The 20,264-nt window shown below is 39.6% G+C and overlaps 1 protein-coding gene across 4 annotated transcripts in view; it reads left to right on the top strand.

The window, feature by feature from the left end:
- Positions 1-20,264, top strand: part of ARID4B (AT-rich interaction domain 4B) — a 139,914-nt gene that overhangs the window by 28,864 nt on the left and 90,786 nt on the right. For all 4 annotated transcript variants that reach the window (XM_073338149.1, XM_073338148.1, XM_073338147.1 and 1 more), the window contains exons 3-4: positions 6,326-6,436; positions 17,825-17,890. In XM_073338149.1, the coding sequence (XP_073194250.1) occupies positions 6,326-6,436; positions 17,825-17,890 (177 nt within the window). The remainder of the gene's footprint in view (positions 1-6,325; positions 6,437-17,824; positions 17,891-20,264) is intronic.

Raw genomic sequence — 20,264 nt, 5'->3', positions numbered from 1 at the left:
CACCCAGAGCCTGTAGCCCTGACCGCCTCCTGCGCCCCAACCCCCTGCCCTAGCCCTGTTCCTCCTCCTGCCTTCTGAGCCCCTTGGTCCCAGCCCCGAGCACCGTCCTGCGACCCAACCCCCTGCCCCAGTCCAGAGCCCCCTCCCACACCCTGAACTCATTTCTGGCCCCACCCCAGAGCCCTCACCCTCTCCCACACCCCAATCCCCAATTCTGTGAGCATTCATGGCCCGCCATACAATTTCCATACCCAGATGTGGCCTTCAGGCCAAAAAGTTTGCCCATTCCTGGCTTAACAGTGTTAAGGTGACCTGCAAAGGTGACCTGCAAAGTATTTTAGTTTAAAAAGTTATTGAGGAATGCAGTCTTTTCTGCTTGATTTTGACTTTAGAAGAAAATCAGGCATGTCAAGCTTGGTCTTTTTTTTTTTTTTATTTCTTTTTCTTTTTTTTAAACTTTGAGGACCTGTTTGGGGATCTAGGCATATTTGTGAGCTGTAACACATTAGTTAAAGGAGAGATAATGTTTGAATTCTTCACAGCCTGAAAAAGTTATTGAACTTAAAAAGGTGTTAACCCTAAAGGGTTTTTTAAAATTCTGACCAAAAATCTTGCCCTTTTCAACAGCTCAATTATCATTCTTTTGGCTCTTCTGAAATCATTTCACTAAGTTATGCAGTTATCAAACCCTTCCATCCTAGAAAGGACCTGAATTTCTAATGTTAAAAGAACTAAGACTTTCAGACCTCCTTTACATAACAAGTAAAAGAATTTCCAAGCCCCATCTTCCCCTCTTTCTCCCCCCACCCCGCACGCGCACACACACATTACCTTCAAAACGGCTGAGCTGGCTTTCCTCCTGAGCATGTCTGCTACGTTTGTTGGTTTAAGGCTTAATCTTGTTTCTGTGTGGCTTGCTCAGAACATCCTATGTGGTGTGTGGGGTACAATGAGGAACACAGATTAGGATATAAATTATATAATTTAGGTGAATATATAAAGCTCTTGGGAATCCTGAATAAAAGGCAGCATATAGAAGTAATATTAGTTACTATATGACATGCCACAGACTTTAGAATCATTCAGATTCAATAATATTGCACAATTGTGCAAGAAGGTACAGTGACGATCTCATCCTACATAGCGAAAGAGAGCTGACCTCATTAACAGTCCCAAAAGAAGCTATGTAAGAACAAAGTGTCACTTTCTCTTGATCTTCAGATGCTAATTTTTAAGTGTTCCTATTTGTTCTGAAGTGTTTTCAAATCTTTAGCTCCTCCATCTCATTTGAAAGATCAGAACTACAGTGCTGGATTGATGTCTAACTGTAGGAGAGATGGCTTTTTCTGTGGCATGGGTGTCTAACTGTCAATCCTATGATGCAGTGTTTCCCAAACTTGGGACGCCACTTGTTCAAGGAAAGTCCCTGGTGGGCAGGGCCAGTTTGTTTACCTGCCCTGGCCGTGGTTCGCCGCTGCAGGTCAATGGGGGCTGCGGGAAGCGGCGTGGGCCGAGGTGGCCTGGAGCAGCGAACCGCAGCCAGTGGGAGCCGCGATCGGCTGGACTTGCGGATGCGGCAGCTAAACAAACCGGCCCGGCCTGCCAGGGGCTTTTCCTGAACAAGCAGTGTCCCAAGTTTGGGAAACACTGCTATGACGCATAATCAGTTTGAAGGCTGAAGCTGAATCACTCCAAAAGGATTGTTGGGTGCCAAAGAAAATTCAGCCACTGAATTGGTGGAAATTGATAACAGGTCACCTAGAGACAGCTTGTATTTAAGTGGTAAACCAGCTTTAACAGCAATAACCTCCCCTCTATATGTAGAGGGACTATTTTCTTCAACTAAACTACATAACAGTTCATTTGAAGTTGAGGAACTAGTGAGCTAAGAGAGCAAAGAAGCTAGTCTTCCTATTTCAATTAAAGAATTAAGCACCAGATAAAGCTGTATTCTAGAAAGCCTAGTGGGTAACACTAATTACAAAAGTATTTTCTTCTTGGTTATTAGTTTCTCATTTCATTTTAAAGCTGATCATTTGTTTTGATGCTGGTCAATTTTCTGCAAAAGAAGCAATGTGTTGAGGATCAAAGAACACCATAGCTTCAAAATTACTCCAGGTTTGTTTACAGTGCCTAAATGAGGTTGTGCTGTATCATACATGTGAATCCCACTATGATGATGCACAAGACTGACACAGGAAGTTTTTAAGTTGCTGACAAAGCTAGTCCTGCAGTAAATATTCACTCTGCCCTCTTTGGGCCCCTGCAGCAGATTCCTTTCTGAAACAATGTGGAGTGCCTCTTTTAGTTAGTCTTCATCCACCTCACTTCCTTGGTTAGTACCATTAGTTTGTTTGGCTGAGGTTGATTTTTAAATTAGCCCAGATATGGAAGTGTGGAACTAATGAGCAACAGGAAGAAATCCATATATACCACCCATTGTTATAATTTTCACACACACACACGTCAGTATAAGAACCTACAGCACAATGTACATTTTAGCACAAATAGATAATCTCTGAGCAGTTGTGCATTCTCCAGTCCTCTATTAGCAAAATAATAATAAATTTAGTGTTACTGGTCCTACTGTATCCACAAGCACAGATCCAATGGCATATTAAAAGCATAGCTCCAGCAGGCCCTTGGGCCTGTGCTCTCGATAAGTTACTCTCAACAGGCCATCAGTCATGAAAAGCTTTGCCTGCAGCTTTGCTCATCAATCTCCTTAAGAGGACAAATTTAGTTTAACTACAATCCGTATTTAATCTAATGCAGTCCCTGGATTTCTCGCTGATCCCAGACAGAAAATATAGGTGTTTCCTGCTACAGCAGCCATACTCTGGTTTCAGTCAGTGAGTTAGAGAAACTTCTGGCAGACGGCTTCCAGTTTCAGGCTCCTCCTATCAGAGAGCTCTTCTTAAAGTGACAAAACTTGTAATAGGTCATTTGTCATAACACTTCCCAAGGCTGGTGGCAATTGCATAGCTATTTAATACAGTGTTATCATAGAACTGATTTATTTAATTTGATAGTTTTTAATGATCTTTTTATAAGCCCCCTAAGCTCAAGTACCTTAGTTTTAACAAACAGACTTTAGAACCATTTCTCTTTTATTTAAAGAGACTTCCATTCTGTCACAGAGGTGCATCAGTGTGTACTGCTGTTACTTTGGGAAAGTTGGATTATCAGGTCCATGCTGAGAAAAATAACTCCACATAACTATCTGGTCATAGCAGATGTCAAAAACAGTTATAATTACTTATTGCAGCACACATAGCATATCTCATACAGAAATCTTTCTTACATGTGAGTGTGTAAACTGGGAAAGTTCAGCTGAGTTTCTCTTTAATTCTTCTGGCAGGCGTGGGATTCCAAGTGTTTCAGGCTTCACACTGTGGCCCCTGCATTTTACACTGCCCTCTGGAAGGCATGACTCTTGCAGCACCTGTCACTGTGCTGCCACAGCTACTTCTAAGAACACTCACTGGGGTAGAGGTGGAAAGGATTCTGAATGCCATGGGGAAACAGGGGAAGTTACTGTAGATAGTCTGCAGTAATTTGGGCAAGATTCCCCTCTGAACTTGAGGGTTGAGGAGAGGGAATCAGATCCCCACCAGATTCTGACCCCCACCTATAGCCAATGATTTTAGTTTATTGTTCATTTACTGTGTGGTTATAATTAACTAACATGTTATGTCATATATAATCATTGTATGCTAAATAGAGTTAAACTTTAGGATTATAGAAGTATAAGATTGATCAGTATGTAGAGTAGAGGTGGGCAAACTACAGCCTGTGGGCCACATCCGGCCCACGGGCCCGTCCTGCCTGGCCCTTGAGCTCCCTGCTGGGGAGGCCAACCCGCCGTGTTGTCCCCCCTCCTCACAGCTTCAGCTCGCCATGCCTGGCAGCGCAGCTGTGAAAGCCGCAAATGTGCTACTTCTGGAGCACCAGGACTGGAAGCTGTAAGTGGTACACCCTGTAAGTAGCACATTCCTACAGGGAGCAATTTAATGCATTACACCCAGGTAGGGAAGGCGGTGCCTCCCCAAACAGCCTGGCCCCTGCCCCCTATCCGCCCCCTCCCACTTTCCACCCCCCTCAAAACCCCTGACCCATCCAACCTCCCCTGCTCTTTGTCCCCCGACTGCCCCCCTGGGACCACACCCCCTATCCAGCCCCCCTGCTCCCTGTCTGCCCCGACCCCTATCCACACCCCTGACAGGCCACCTGGGACTCCCACGCCTTTCCATCCCTCCCCCACTGTTCTCCGTCCACTGACCACCCCTCTTCTCCCCCCCTTCCCCCAAACCTCCGCCCCATCCAACTGCCCCTGTTCCCTGTCCGCTCCCTGGGACCCCCTGCCCCTTATCCAGCCTCCCCGCTCCCTTACCATGCCACTCAGAGCACCAGGACTGGCAGCCGTAAGTAGTACACTGTAAGTAGCACATTCCTATGGGGAGCAATTTAATACACCACACCCATCGGTCCATACAGTTTCAGAATCCCGATGTGGCTCTCAGGCCAAAATGTTTGCCCACCCCTGATGTAGAGGGAATACATTTTTTCCTAAATTAACACCTGGATACACTACAAAATACAACAAGGCATCAGGCAACAAACCCTTGCTCTTGTTCAAATCTATGCACAGCACGGGGACTCTGAGGTTAGGGAGGAAGTGAGTGAGTATGTTGTGGAAGTGGCACTCCTCTCTTCCTCAGTACGTCAAGAACTACGTGGGGGCTTAGGGCCTTAGTTAATGTTAATATGGTGATATCAGTCTGCCTCAATAATATTCCTTCAATAGGGTTATTTTACCAAGTGAAGCGAAATGATGCTTACTACAGTCAGTCTTCACTAATTATACATCTGTTGGTCCCTGTAAACGAGTTCAATGTTTATTGGTCAGCAGTGGGTACACAATATTTAATACTTATAGCGCTTTCTATGCATAAAGTCCTGTACACATGCTAACTGACCTTCAGAACCAATATTTATCTCAATGGTGACTGTAGGCCTGAATCCTTAACTAACAGAAGCTTTATGCTCTACAGAAGGTGAGCTTTCAAGATTGTGAAGCAATTAGCCAGCCCACAAACATGCCAGAAAACTTTTTGTGACTGGTTAAAATGGTGTGTCCTACTCCTGTTAAGAGAAGATCTGGGAAAAAATTTTGATTGGTGTCAGGATTGTAGAAACAGGTGCTTTTCATAGGAAATCAAGTTCATATAAAGGAAAGGCTAGGACTACTATGGAGAATTAAGTGTATTGAAAGTATTCCGGACACATGCTTGAAATAATGTATCAATTTAAGAGGAAGTTTTGAGACTAATCAGTGCCATAAAATGTCTATTTTAAATAGTGAGGAGTTTAAGGAATGAATGTTAATTTAGTGAGCACAGTAGGCATCAAACAAAAAGGTATGTTATATCAGAGAGCAGATGACACATTATAAAGTGCCCCTTGAGGTTTTGTAGGTAAGGTTGAACTGACTTTTCTCTTGAAGCAGGGATTCATCCGCTTCTGTATAAAGAATTCAGCATATCCTCAAATTATAAAATCTTACTGAATATATAGAATGTGGTATGTATTTGTGGCTTAAATGCTAAAGGTCCTCTTCCAGCCCCCAAAGACAAGGGCTTCAGTCTGGCTCATTCCCAGCACACTAGGAATTTATATTTTTAAGTTCAGGTTCTTTTCTGGGGCTCAGTAGAAAAAAGATCTTTGTGCGTCTTCCTCCAAGAAAATAGATTAGGTATGGTAGTCATACGTTCCCAAGACCTTCCACTGGAATATGTGGAATGGCCATCTAACTGATGTAGCAGTAGCTGATGTCAGTAGTATGTGTCTGCCTATGTGTGTTCACATGGGATAGGTTCGAGCATGGGTAGTCGTGTAGGCTTAGATAAGACCTACAGCATTTCCATAAAGTAATCTTATTAGTCTGATATTTACCTTTTTAAGTTAGGAAAGTTTGGGGGTATGAAGAAGCTGTAAACATTCCTATAATCTTTTAAAGGTATCAGTATTTGCAAGAAATTTAAGGGGGTATTTTCTAATTTAGATTTTTACTATCCGCAAAAGAGCATTCACCACAGACTTTGGACACACTTGACAAATTTAAAACAGACTAACAGTTGACCTACTGAGAGCACTACCCCAGCCACACCAAGCTTATTACTGTTGGAGGGTGTCCCCACCCTTCCCCAATTACAGCCATTATGTTTCTGTTATAGCTGTAATATCAATCATCTTGTGTTTGAGGACTGATAGTCATGGAAGTGTTTGGGAGATTAAAGGCACCTTGTGTTCCTCTCTCTTCCAGGCCATTGATGAGCCTCCATATTTGACAGTGGGCACTGATGTGAGTGCTAAATATAGAGGAGCCTTCTGTGAGGCCAAGATCAAGACAGCAAAAAGACTCGTCAAAGTCAAGGTATGTAGTTTTCCTGTTAATTTTTCAGAAAAATTAATGGATATTCTGAATGCCATAACATGCAGATACACTTTACTCATGATACACTCAAGGGGCTTAGTCACACCCACTACTCAACTCCCCTTCCATGCTGACTGGCACTGAAAAAAGGTGTGGCATTTAGGGCTCCTGCATGTGATACCTAACCATCCCTTCAGGAGCATCATGCCTATTTCTTTTCTACAGGCAGTGTTTTCAGTCGTTCTTCCTGTGATATTCCTTTATGCCTGCCTCCCACACTGTGGCCTCTAAAGCCACAGGCTGGTCGTACAGTTATAGTCTTGGGACTTGTCTAAGCAAATAGTTAGTGTATGGCAAGTTTGGGAAGTAAATGTGCCTCATACTAGCTTGCCAGACCCTAGGGGACTGTGTGGACCCTGCTGATGCTCATTAAAGGGTCCCCCATGTATTTTATCTACTTCCACTTTGAAAGACATGCTTTTGCATTCCAACTTGGCATGTACTATCTGTTTGTATAGACAAGCCTTAAGATAATGAGATGTAGTTCATTTTACATTTATTTTTCCATATTTAGACATTTACAGGTAGGTTTAAGGCAGTGCTTTTTAGGAACACATGACTTTGCCATTTAGCAGACTACTACTGCTTCAGAGAAAGGAGAGGCCTCTTCCATCTTCAGATGAAGCATCTAGTTAACTGTTAAATGCTATTCATATGTGGACAGGAATTCCTTCCTGATCCCTAAGCTGTCCAGTTGATAGTCGAAGCAATCAGTAAAAAGCAGATACAGTCAATATGTATGTTGTAGAGGGAATACACAGTATAGCTTTTAAAGACTTTTATAAAATTGTTAAAATACAACTAGAAGTATAGAGGGCAATTTCTGGACTTGTCTTGAGCAGTTAAGTCTATTATCGATGATCTAAGTTTGTGTGTTTGGCTAATTGTACTAGGAAAGCGCCTGCTCAAGTTTTCTTATCCATGCCTATGAAAAGCGCAGTGGAGAAAGCTAGGAGGGATCAAGAATTAAGGAAAACTCAGTGCTGTAATACTATCTGTTGCTAAATTGCATCTGAGCTATTGTGACAAAACACTTAATTGAATAATGAATCTTCAAGAAAATGTTTTTGCCACTATAGCTCAGCTGAAATCTAGGAGCAGAATATTACAGTACTGAGCTTTTCCAAAAGTGCTCCTGATCCCTGCTAGATCCCTCCATTGGGTTGCATGGTTGGAATAAATGAAACACCAAAGTAAGTTTTCATCGTTGTTGTAGTGAGCACTTGATTGTTTTCTGCTATTACTGACTTGGATTATAAAGTGTTTGACTCCAGTTGCATGACTTACCTCTGTATAGACAGCCACTGCCTTAGGCTCTCAGCTGGTGTCTGCTGTAATGGTAGACAGCTAACACTCATCCAAAATATAGGGTGTATTTTAAAAAAAACTTTAACGAAATATGGTGCTAACAGAACAGTTCACAAAGTTGTTGCAACATGAACAGTTTAAGGATTTCTCCTCCAGTTTAGTGAAATCTGTTAGGAAAGCCCTCCAGTGTCCCTAAGCATTTAATATAATTTGACTTTATTTATTAAAAGTGTGCATTTACAGAGTGGATTAGACATTCTGTAAAAGGAAGCTGCCTTCAGTATGAACAAACAATGGGTGGAAAGTGTAAACTTACACCTTATTGATCTCTATGAAATGATAGACACAGGAAAGGCAGTGAGGGTGGGATATAAGTGAGACCCACTAGCCTGTGCTATGAAGACCTTCCATAAAAAGTTATCACAAAACAGATTTTATGGCCTGACGATTACCTGAAGCATCTCCTGAAAGTGGTAGAATAAATCTTTGTTGCCTCTGTCTTATTTTATTAACATCTGAAAACATCCATCACCTGCCCCAGTTAGTCTTAATAAAACCGTTTTATACAAGAACTACAAGGACATTTTAATATGCATAATGTCAGGTTCACATAGGCTGAGGCAGAATTTAACACAAGGGGCAATAAACTATAATTTAGTTAATCTGAGATGTTGGTGTGCATAGTTGTGACAGGTGCAGTCATAGCAGGACCAAAGGATGCAGTAGGCTGAAGTGACTCCATCTCCACCAACTGTCTCGTGAATGTGATAAGCAACTATGTAAAAGTAGCTCCACTTGAACCCTCAAAACAATGATCTACTACACTGTAACCTGTGAGGAGCTGCCAAAGCCTGCACACATGCTCTGGTCAGATCTGCCTATAGCATGTGTACAAGGAAGAGTACTGCCCTGACCCTCTGAACTACCATTGCCTTAAGATCCTGTGGGAAGGACTAAACTCCACTCATTAGTTTTTGTGTGATTAACACAATGGAATCATAGTTACAGATCACATTCTAGGCTGAATTTTGGTTTGTTTTTTTTTTAACTTAAAGGATTCTTATATTTTTCATTCTAGTAGTCATATTTTTAAATGACATTTGCTGAGTTATTTCTTTAACAGCACCACTGAGTTTAAAACTATTAAATATAATTAAGTACAGGAATTGTGTTAGAAGTAAAATAAAAATCTTGACTTGCAGTTTCTGTAAGGTTTCCAGCCTGCCTTGATAAATAGCCACTACCACTAAGTAATATTTTCTTTGAGTGGTAGCTTTATACAGGTTTCACTGCATGCAATTCAACCACACTGGGCTAGTGCATAAAAACCTGAAAGTGAAATAGACTAGAAACTTACTATAAATAGATGATACTAACTTATCTTTATGGTCTGAACTACCATGATTGTTAGCTTCCTGGGGCAGTGATTGTCTCTTCACTACACATTTATGCAGTCCTAGGACAGTCGAGTCCCAGTACCTATTTGGGACCTTTAAGTGCTACAGCAGTGCAAGAAGTTAAAATAGACTAAAGTAAAATAGTGATGTTCCTAAGTCTATTTTAAATTTGAGATGTTTAACAAATAAGGAGTTTAAAAAGTTCTTTAATCTAACAGTGATGCCTAATTTTCCCAAAAGTTATTCAACTCTTTCTGGCACACTCTTGATTTTTAAAGATTTTCAGCTGACACTTGGCCATATGGGAATTTTTCATCACTAGCTGACTGCTTCTGAATTTTTTTTGGTTGCCACATTTTTCCCTACCCCCAGTTGTTTGTAGCCTCTTTTCCAGTCTCCTATCACACATAAGGGAGTCATCTTCCTTTTAAGCAATTCTACCTTCCTTACCAGGGAAATCAAAATTATCTTTATAACATGAATTTTAGCTTTGAGATTCTGTTTAAATGTCATCAGCATGGTCTATTTTACATAATTCGTGTAGGAAGGTAGCAACAGGCTTTTCAGGGCTAGAAATGACTTACTTGCTATATAACAAGTAGCTTTAGCTGTTCTCTTTTCCTCTCTTCCCCATTTAACTTAGACGTGTATTTCTAGAAGCGGTTGTAGGTCTTGTATAAAAAAAATTCCTATATAAAAGGCACAAGAACTTAACATAATTCAAGTTTTTTAGCAAAGAACCATTATTTCTGCATCAACTTCCATTCAACTCAGTAAACTGAATTAAATATTAAAGCAAATAATCAGTTCAGTATTTTTTGTTAATGGTATTGAAGTCATTTTTGGAATGTCTCACTTTTACACTTCCCCCAACTCTTACGGGTGCTACAGAATTTTGTAACAGTGCAACCGTATTATAGATATTGAAGTGGGAGACAGCTGAGATTTGGAGCAGTTTGGGCTTCTGAAAGGTGTAGGAGGCAGTGAAGTTTCATGGTTCAAAAAGCAGAGGCTTTTGGAATGGAGATGGTGGCTCATTTCCTCCCCCCTCCCACAAGATAGGGTTGGGCATGAACTTAGTTTTACCCAGTTCTCCCATCTTTACCCTATCACCAATATAAACTGCTGCACCCAAAGCTAAGCATGTTAGTTGAAGGTTTTAGTGATCATTTTTTAAGTAGTTATGACATGTAAATAATCTTGTTAGTTAGTGCCTAATTAAGTTAGTTAGTGCCTAATTAAGATGAATGAGGGCAGTTCATACTTCGAGCTATTTTTCCAGCTAGTTCAGTTAGACTTGACACACCATTGCTCAAGTAATTTTCTTCCCAGCAGTGAAGGCTAGAAACTTAATTTTTAAAAAAAAGTTAGATTTTTTTCTTCCAAAATCTCTGGCAAGGGGTCGTTTCTTTAACTAGTTTGTTAGCATTAAACACAAGGCCTCCTGCATGTCAAGTTCCTGGACCATTAATTGTTGGTACATCTACACTGAATTATAAAAAACCCAAATACAGTATTATGTATACAGATAACTTCATGACTATCTTCCTTCGTTTACCCTTTTGTAAGTAGGATACAACAGTTTAAGTTCCTCCGGGTGAATGTGGTGTTTCCAGTCTGTCCAGATACCTGCTTTGTCTGGAACTACAGTCTTAAACAGTCACAACTGAAATTAGACTGCTTGCATGTTGAAGTACAAGGATCCATCCTATCATTCATACTTGTACAGAAGCCATAGTACCTGAGTTTCTCCAAGTTTTACAAATATGGGGTTAAGAATTAGTCTTTAAGAAAGCTACCTGCTTCAGAATATTTCCATCTTACACAAAGTGCAGTGGGTATGTGTGACAGAGTTTGAGGGTGTAAATCCAGGCCATTAAGAGGTTGTATCACCACTTGCCGTTGCTACTCTTGGTGCCTGTCTGTGCTTTGCTGCTGTAGCTCCCAGCCTGGGATGCTCACAATCAGCCTACAGGCATGCAGATCACACCTTGAGTGTCTGTGTGCCAGACAGCCCTGGTTCAGCAGCTCTGACATCAGCAGCCTGTCTACAATCCCACTTTGACTTCAACTGCAAGATGACCCCCACACACCCCTACACCCAGATTTCTCCAAAATCATGTGCTCTGCAATGTCCAACCCTCTCCCGAACATTTTAGAGGAACAAACAAACCATATTATTTCTCTGAAGACACGAAAGCATATCGCTGCTCAATAACTTTATTGGGGTAAATACTCCCCTTCATTTAAATAGTACACTGAGTTGGTTTATAGTAAAAATAAAATTTATTAACAACAGGACATAGGTTAAGTGATGCCAAGTAAAAAGAATAAAGTTAGAAAGGATTAAAAACCCCCAAAATGTGAAAATATACATCTAAAAGTCTGAAACTTAATCCAGCAAGATGTACAGGCTTTGTGCAAGATGGCTTCTCTCACCAGTCTCCCTTCTTCCTAGCCATGGCTGACTTTCTCTCAGTCAGGAAGTTCCAGAAAAGCACAAGGGGCTGACTTCCCTTGTCTTCCTAGGTGAAAAGATCTTTGCCTAAACAGGTTTCTTACCTATATTTAGTTTCAGAGACTTCAACCCCCCTTTGGTTGAAGGACCCATCTTTCTCAGTTCCTAAGAGTGCCTTTCCCTTGTGTCTGTCTAGTAATGGATGCCAAAGATGGTCTTTGGTCTTTGCTTAACTTCAGGGTGGATTTGATTTAAATCAGATAGATTTAAATCATTATTAAATCACTAGTCCGGAAGACTCAATTTAATCATGGATTTCGGCATAAAAGTGCGTTCTTGTGGGTTGTTATAACCTTAATACATATTCTTCACAACTCAGAGATAGATGTAGGCTTCATTTTTAGAAGGTACACTCTGTACATTTTTAAAGTGATTTATTTTGAAAACTTTTCAGATTAGTTTTACAGTTATATCAGAAAATGAATAATTGTTTGGTTATTTAATTTACAAAAGGTAATTGAAGCAGATATTTATGAAGTCATTGGGAGGTGAACGATCTCCAATTCAACAGGTTAATCATTAATATTTGGATGATTTTCTTCCCATGCTGTATGAAGAGGAGAACATCACCAGACAGACATTTAAATTGTTTTATTAAACTAAAACAACAACATTATGTATTCTGTATTTTTTTCTTCAACAGCACACACATAATATTTTAACAAAACAAGCATATACATTTTGAATTTAGTTAAACATTCAAGTATTTTAAAATCAGGTTTGTTTTTGTTAAAATTGTTTTTAACTAAAATAGTTAAATGAAATATTTAAAAAAAAAACAAAACCCAAAAATCGACTATGTCAGCCAGGTCAACATGAGAAACTTAAAATATTGGCTTCTGCAGCTAACTCAGTCGTCTTCACCTTCATTTTCCTGTTTGTTCATAATCTGGAAAAGAAAAACAAGCTTTCCTGCTTTTTCAGGACCTAAACAATTTCTCAATTTGGAATGAATTAGTCCAAAGGAAGAAAATATTCTTTCTATACCGGCAGAAGAAGCTACTGCTGTTAAAAGTGAGATTATCACTTCAACAGTCTCTAAATACAAGTGCTTAAGTGACTTCCACCAGTTCACTGGTGTGCCTTTCTTTAAATCATCATCAGCAAACATATATTTCTTGAATGGTTCACCCTTAGGGCTGAGGTTTATTATAGTTGGCGACATGGAGGGATGATTTATGGATGTCCATGTCATAGCCAACTCCTCGTCTTCAGCAGTTAAGGTTTGACCATGGTACTGAGTATTGAGAATATTTGCAAGAAAATGAGCTGGAGATAGTGCTTGTCCAATTCATTTTTTTAATGCTTGTAATTTAACTGTCATTGCTCATTGCTCTTTTTAAGATCTCACTCAGTTCCTTCCAGATTTCAACAGCATGAGCAATAAAACAGCTATTTCCCTGCATTTTGTTCAAGACTACAGAAATAGGCTTCAGGGTACTCAATATGTGTTCAACATTTCTCTTAAGCCCAATGTTGAGAGCTTCAGCTGTGACTGTGAACAAAATCGTGAAAAAATAAATGGCACTAACTGTCATCAGATTAGGCCAGTTCTTAATATAGTGCTCAAAACAGTCCACTACTGAGTTTCATCACACGTCTTGTGGGAGAGTTAGCTTGGTTCCTTCCACTTTTTTCAGAGCAGCTGCTGCAAAGTGGTAGTTACGGAAGTATTTTGCAATTTGAACAACATTAGCCTTTGTTTCTGGAACACTGAAATCTTTAGCTAGGAGAAGCAACAAATGAGCACTGCAACCGTATGTTATTAGCTTGGGACTCTCTTCACTCTCTTCTAAATAATTTCTTCTCATCTTGGATACATTTGCAGCATTGTCTGTGACCAAGCTGTATACTAGACATTTGAATTTTTTTCCACAGTTTGTTATAGCTTTTACTGCTGCTACTTGTAAGTATTCTGCTGTATGTGCATTTCCTGATGTATCGATGATTTCTGTAAGGAAGACATTCCCTTCTTCTGTTGTCACACAAGCACATACAACAGGATCATTGTGGACATTGCTCCACCCATCAAGACTCAGGTTAACAATTTCATCCTTTAGACCTTTTGCACACTGCACAATTTCTCTTTCATACACTTTATCCAGCAATTTGCTTGTGACATCTGTTCTGTTGGGTGGACTGTATCCTGGTCTTAATGACTGAACCATGTTAATGAAGTGTGGGTTCTCAATCATATGGAAAGGAGAGCTTACTGCAGAAACAAACGGGGCAATTTTTTCATCAGTTACCTCTTTTTGTAATCTGCTGGTTCTTATATCTATGGTTGTTTCTGGATGATCGAGATTTTTTTTTCTTTTTGCTACAGGTGATATACTGTGGCTATGTGACTATAAGATGTGACAGAAACACTATTCATTGGCAGATAAACTCTGAAACTGTAGAAAATGATGGTGATCTTGAAGGTGGATAGTCTTCAGAATCCTGTATGTTGACAATGGATTCTGCTAAACAAAATAAGTCAATGCAGTTATTTAATTATTACCACCATACTGCTCATTTAGTATTACTCATTGCATTCACTGACACTCAGTACTATTACTTTAAAGGTGAAATTGTAAAAGGAAGATCTGCCTATTTCAGCTATTTTTTTTTATCACAACTGTATCTAAAATGATAGTACCATAGAGTAACAACTATATTTTTTGCTCAAACTTGAGAATTCAAGAATAGTCCAGAAGGAAGACAGGCAGTCCTTAAGAAAAGTATGAAATAAAAAAGTTTACGAACTTGAAGATCCCGCATGTTCAGACATGTTCCTTTCATCATCTTCAATGCAGCTTCCTCCTGAGAAGGCACGCTTCTCATGATGTTGTTTCATTCGGGCAACCAGGCCTTACATTTCTTTGTTGCACTGTTTGCATTTTGCATGCATGCCTGTTTTACCCACAGGTAGAGGAACTTCATTAAAATATTCCCAAACTGGGTCTCTTTTACAGCCTGCTGCCATTATAGGTTTTCCCTTCTAGTGAGAGAGTGGTATGGTAGATCTCAAATCAATGAAGGCTACACTCAGAAAGACCTCAAGACTTCTGGAATGTGCTGCTTAAACAGTTTCACTTTTGTTTCTATTGCCTTCTCACATTTATCTCCAGACTTCTTCTCCTTGTCCAGATCTGTTCCACCCCCAATAATCTTCTATTCATTGCACTTTTTGAAACTTTGCACTTTTAAAGAGAGGTAAGGGATTGACTTTGTGTACACAAATTTGCAGAGGGACAATAGGGTTGAGGTCTGTTATTTCTCACTTTTATATATTATTCATTTTAAAATGTTTTTGCTGTTAACAAGCATATTATCTCTGGAGACACAAATCCACAGTTTGAGAACTGCAAAACTAAGCATCTTTGATGGTATCTTCTAGACCGAGCACTGAGTCTCATCGGGTAGATAGATTAACCTAAATAATCTATACAGAAGCCCCTGGAACCCAATAAGATTGGGTCCCTAAGCCATGAACTATTAGAACTCATTTACAAAAATTGTCTTAAACATTATATGAATATATTGTCTCATACTATAGAATTAGAATTTATAATCCCTATTCCATGATGAGATACCTTTGAGCTACAATGTATCTTAATTACAACTATCTTTAGAAAGATTTTTTCCTCAAAAAGCATTTTATGCAAAAAATCTGATTTAAATTAAAAAAAAATCCGACTTTTTTTTATTTTTTAATAAAAATCATTGATTTTTATCCACCCTACTTATCTTCCAAAGTTCAATGAGTTTTTTTCAAGAGGCAGGATGATCTCATGCTGTTTTTTCCCTCCTGTGGGTTTCCCATGCCCTGCAGATAAATGGAGCTTCCATTGTTTAATGCCACCATTCTTAATTTATGTAGGAGACAGGTAAATAGCTGCCTTCTCTCCTATCTGGAAGACTGTGCAACCTAATATCAGTGAATATCCATAATTCTTTGTATGGTGTTAATACATATAATTCACGGTATTAATCATTAGCACGCCATAGGCTCTGAGAAAAGACCTCACTCTGTATACAATATTTCTGTATTATAAAAAGTGTATAGTCTGCTGATTTAGTTGTTCATCAGTTGAGGTTCATCCCCTGGCTGTATAGACTAGTAAATCTTTACAACATATTCTTTGAAAGGTAAAACCGAGACCAAACTTCTTTCTCTCCAGCTGGTTGTAGACACAATGCTATCTCCTCCCCCATTTGTTAGTATGAAGTTTGCCTCCATCCCTTGTTTGCTTGATGGGTCTGTTTAGGCAATATGTAAATACATTCTCATGGTCTTTCAAAGTACTTTGGAAGTAACTCCCAGGTGGGGAAAACACATTTCTTTGTCTAGTTCACACCTGTTTACCAACTCCTCCTGGCATGACTGGTTTAAAAACACACTTCAGTCATAACCCTAGTATATATTCATAACTAAGGCTACGTTTTAGTCACAGGTATTTTTAGTAAAAGTCACGGGCAGTAAACAAAAATTCACGGCCCGTGACCTGTCCATGACTATTACTATATACCCCTGACTAAAACTTGGGGGTGGGGTCTGCCTGGAGGCACTGCGTATGCTGGGGGAGGGCAGCCCAGGTGGTGAGGGGAGGCGGGGGTCGGCACGCTGACCGGAACCCCTCCTGGTGCTGAGGGGAGAGGTTGGCAGGGCCGGCTGGCTCCTTACCTGGCTCAGCGCCTCCTGGTCTCCATCCCCTCGGTCGCCGACCAGGGTCATCGGCAGACTCAGGCCTCGACGGCTCCACCCTGGTCACTGTAAGGGCAGTGGTCGGCCTCGGCCTGGGAGTTCAACTCCTCGCCAAGGAGGGGTGACTTCCATGACTTCCAGGACAAACTTGCAGCCTTATTCATAACTCTTAATACCCACAGCGTATATACATTACACAAGAATATTAATGATCAGTGAGTTATTAGTTTTTAAATGATACCTCAAGGCATATTCTGTATAAAGATTATTACAAGTGTATGTATGGTCTGAATACAGGGGTGCTTAGTGTCAAGGTGCCAGACCAGTGACACTCAGCATGAAGAGGCAGAATGCAAAGTAGTTTGATTCACCTGAACTATACATTTCTGTGCTTCATAAAGTCTATTTAAATGTTTTAGTGTTTGCAGTTAAGAAAACTGCACTACTCATGATTCCCTACCCACCAAAAAAGAAATTAACTCTAGCTTACCTAAGTATTTTTCCCCTGAGCAACATATGAATGCATGCATAGAATAAAACATTGTTGCCATACACCCAAACAGTCCTCCAAGATTGCATGGTATTTACCTTTAAAGGGACAATGACAACTTAACACCCCTCCGAAAGTTTACCTCGGCTTTGTCTTCACTACACAGCTTTTAGCTTAAAAGTTGGGCAGTGTAAACGCTGTTCGTGGGCACGTGCTTCCACCCCCTACGAGCGGGGTTTGTGTTGTCAACAAGAAAGCACTCCTGGCGGCAAAACTTTTGTCTTTCGGGGGGGGGGGGGGGGGGGAGGTGCTTTTTTAAGTGGCAGTGTAGACAAAGCCTGACTGTTCCAAGTAACACTTAAGATCACCACCTGAGAGGCTAGAGAATTCTGTTCAGCTTGTGCATAAAGCATGTTGTCTATAGCCACTTTTACCACGTCCCCACATAGTTTCCTCTGTTTTACATGTATCTTTCACTCAACAGTGGGGAGAGAAACAAAACAAAAGTGAGATTGTAAAATCATAAACTGAGGCCAGGAGTACAATCTGAAGCTATTTTTTTAAAGTTATAAATTTAAATAGAACCATTGCTTTAAGGACTATGTTTTGGGTCTAAATATGTTGACTTTATCCTTTTATTTCACTGATCAACCATTTTAGATTGCACCAGTTAAAATCTTCATGCAAAGTTTTATTTTTTTTACGGTGTTTCTTTGCACCAAGGTCACTTGCAAAATAACTTCTTGGAAGTGTTTAAAGTTATCTTGTAAAAAATATCTGAGTGACAGAGCTTCAGGAAATTGAACAGCTACAGGAGACTGGTTGAATACAAGGTGAAAATTGGAGAAAAAGGAGTGCTTACGCTTTTATGTACTTGCGCTGTTCAACTGTATCAAGTGATTGTTAGTTGAATTATATTTTCTAGGTAACATTTAGACATGATTCTTCAACAGTGGAAGTTCAGGATGACCACATAAAGGGCCCATTAAAGGTAATACATTTTTTGAATTTCAGTAGAATTCATTCAGTCATTTATTAAAATGTGTTGATAGTTATGCCTATCTAAGGTTACACTTTTTTCCTTTTTGGGAATACTGATTAGCCAGTATCTTTCTATAGGATAGAATCAGTGTCTTTCTATAGGAATGAGAATTTAAAGAGTTTTTAAATATGTAGGGTATGATATGGAAAAATGTGGGTGGTCTGAACATAGTCCTGCTATGACATAAGCCTGTTCCATTGCCCATTGCAAAGAGCGAAACCCAGCACTGCCAGTGTAGAGTGACAAGGTATAAAGGTCATTTGTTTAGCAGATTCCCTGCTAACCACAGGGGGAAGGTTAACAAGAAACTGGCCATCACCCTGAATATTAAGTAGTTATAGCTGATTCATTTAAGATTTCTTCCCTGCCTCCAGGGGAGAAAACAAAGCTGGTTCCTCAGTTTAAGTGCTTGGTCACAAATCTTTTTTGACCAGCTTGCAGATGTTTTGATGCCTTCCTACCAGAAGTGGAGTAATTGTTAAATCACACACCTAATTTCTTTTTTTATGTGGGCTCCTTTAAGAGCATGAGGGATGTCCCTGTTTCCCTGGAGAAATCCTAGAGCCACACTTATTAGTTCCCCAGTTTTACAAAAGCCTTATCCAAACAAAGTTGCATGAGTTTGTCTGTTTAGACTCCTTTTGTTAAACTGGTGCAAATGCCTGTGTGGACACTCTTAAAAAAATTAACCCTTGTTTATGTTGATTTAACTTTATTCTCTACCAAATCAAGAGATGTTAAATTGATAAGTCAATGTTAAATTGATTTTAGTATCCACAGGCATTTGCAGTAGTTTAAACCTGTCCTTACAGATTTTAGTATCTATATCTATATCAACTTTGTTTAGTTCAGCCCTAAATGCTCTCTAGATTATGAAAGTAAATCATGTTTATTCACAATTTTAATAGGGTTGGGTCCTGCTACTAGGCGAGAACTAAGACTGACATGCTTATGCCCTAACTTTTGTTGAAGCTTTGTGCATCTATACAGAGCCAGAATTGAGAATTGGCATGTCACAAGGCTTGAAGGTTTTTAAACATTGAAAAAGTTTCAAATATCATTCAGGGGGTGGATGTCAGCAAACTAGCCAGCTTTCTGGCTAAAGATGATGCAGAAACAAACAATCAAACAACTTACCAAGGATCACATACTGGTAACCAACCTTGCAAGAGGAACCAGGCCAGTAATCCTAGGTGAACATGACACATTGATAGGTTGAATTTTTAAAAACTGAACAGTGCAACAAGACACTCTAAGGGCTTCCACACTACAGGCAAGGAATTTAAAGAAATAGATCTTGTTGACTATTTTACTGAGTCAATTTACTCAATTTTTACTAGAAGTAAAGACTTGTATAGTAGTGGGAGAATGAACTTATGTTTTAGGGATGGGACTTTTGTAAGAAGTACAACTATGACCACTTGCCAAAGTTTAAGTACAGGAATTTGTCAAAATATAAAATACACATTAGTCACATTCTTTCAACTTTAATATTTCAGTGTAAGCCGGTTTATATGGATTTTAGGTTTCAAATACCAATTCAGATAATCTTCCTCTGGAAATATTTAGTGACAGCTTTTTTTTTTTTTTAAGAAGATCCTACTGGCTCAGATCTTCCAATGAAGTGTTGTTTGATGAAAGGAAAACCACTTCTTACCTCTACCTCATAGGGCCTACACCTCCCTCTCTGTGTTCAACAAAACACAGAAGCAGATAGGATAGTAAAGAGAAGAATAAAAGTGGACAGAAGGCATGAGTAGTAGAGGAACAGTATTGAAGGAAGCTGCAAAGCAAAAATGGTTGACGTGATTTGTCTTTTGCAAAGACTAGTGGGGAGAATAGGCTTATAGTGCTCTCCATCTCTCGATCTTCATATTGCCGCCTTCCTCTGGAGGTGAAGGGGATGTGAGCATTCAGTGCATAACTGTTAGGCTTTTTGGCTTGAAGCTAAGACGTTTGATTGGTTCTGATTTTAGTCACTGTTGCTTTGGAAAAAACTCAGCTGGATGGTTTGAACTGGCAAGCTGTTATACAAGAGAATGACATCACTCAAAACAGTTCTTATTCCCCACTTGCTGGCAGCAAAGAAAGAACCATATTCAGTTATCTGGATTGGTTTGGAAAAATAAAGTAACAAATTTACAAATATAATTTTGAGCGAAGGTAAAGTATATTTAACTGTGCAAAACTAGAAATTCCGTGCACCTGAGGAACACAAGATTGCACCTGTTCTAAGCAAAGTATTTTTAGCATCTTACCCTTATTAAGATTTGCTGATTTTAAAATATTTTTCAGTCCTAATTGAGATGAATTGTCTGTTTGA

The sequence above is a fragment of the Lepidochelys kempii genome, chromosome 3 (genome assembly GCF_965140265.1).
Source record: "Lepidochelys kempii isolate rLepKem1 chromosome 3, rLepKem1.hap2, whole genome shotgun sequence".
Classification (NCBI taxonomy): domain Eukaryota; kingdom Metazoa; phylum Chordata; order Testudines; family Cheloniidae; genus Lepidochelys; species Lepidochelys kempii.
The sequence above is the reverse complement of the archived record's forward strand: the minus strand, read 5'-3'. Positions and strand labels throughout refer to the sequence as shown.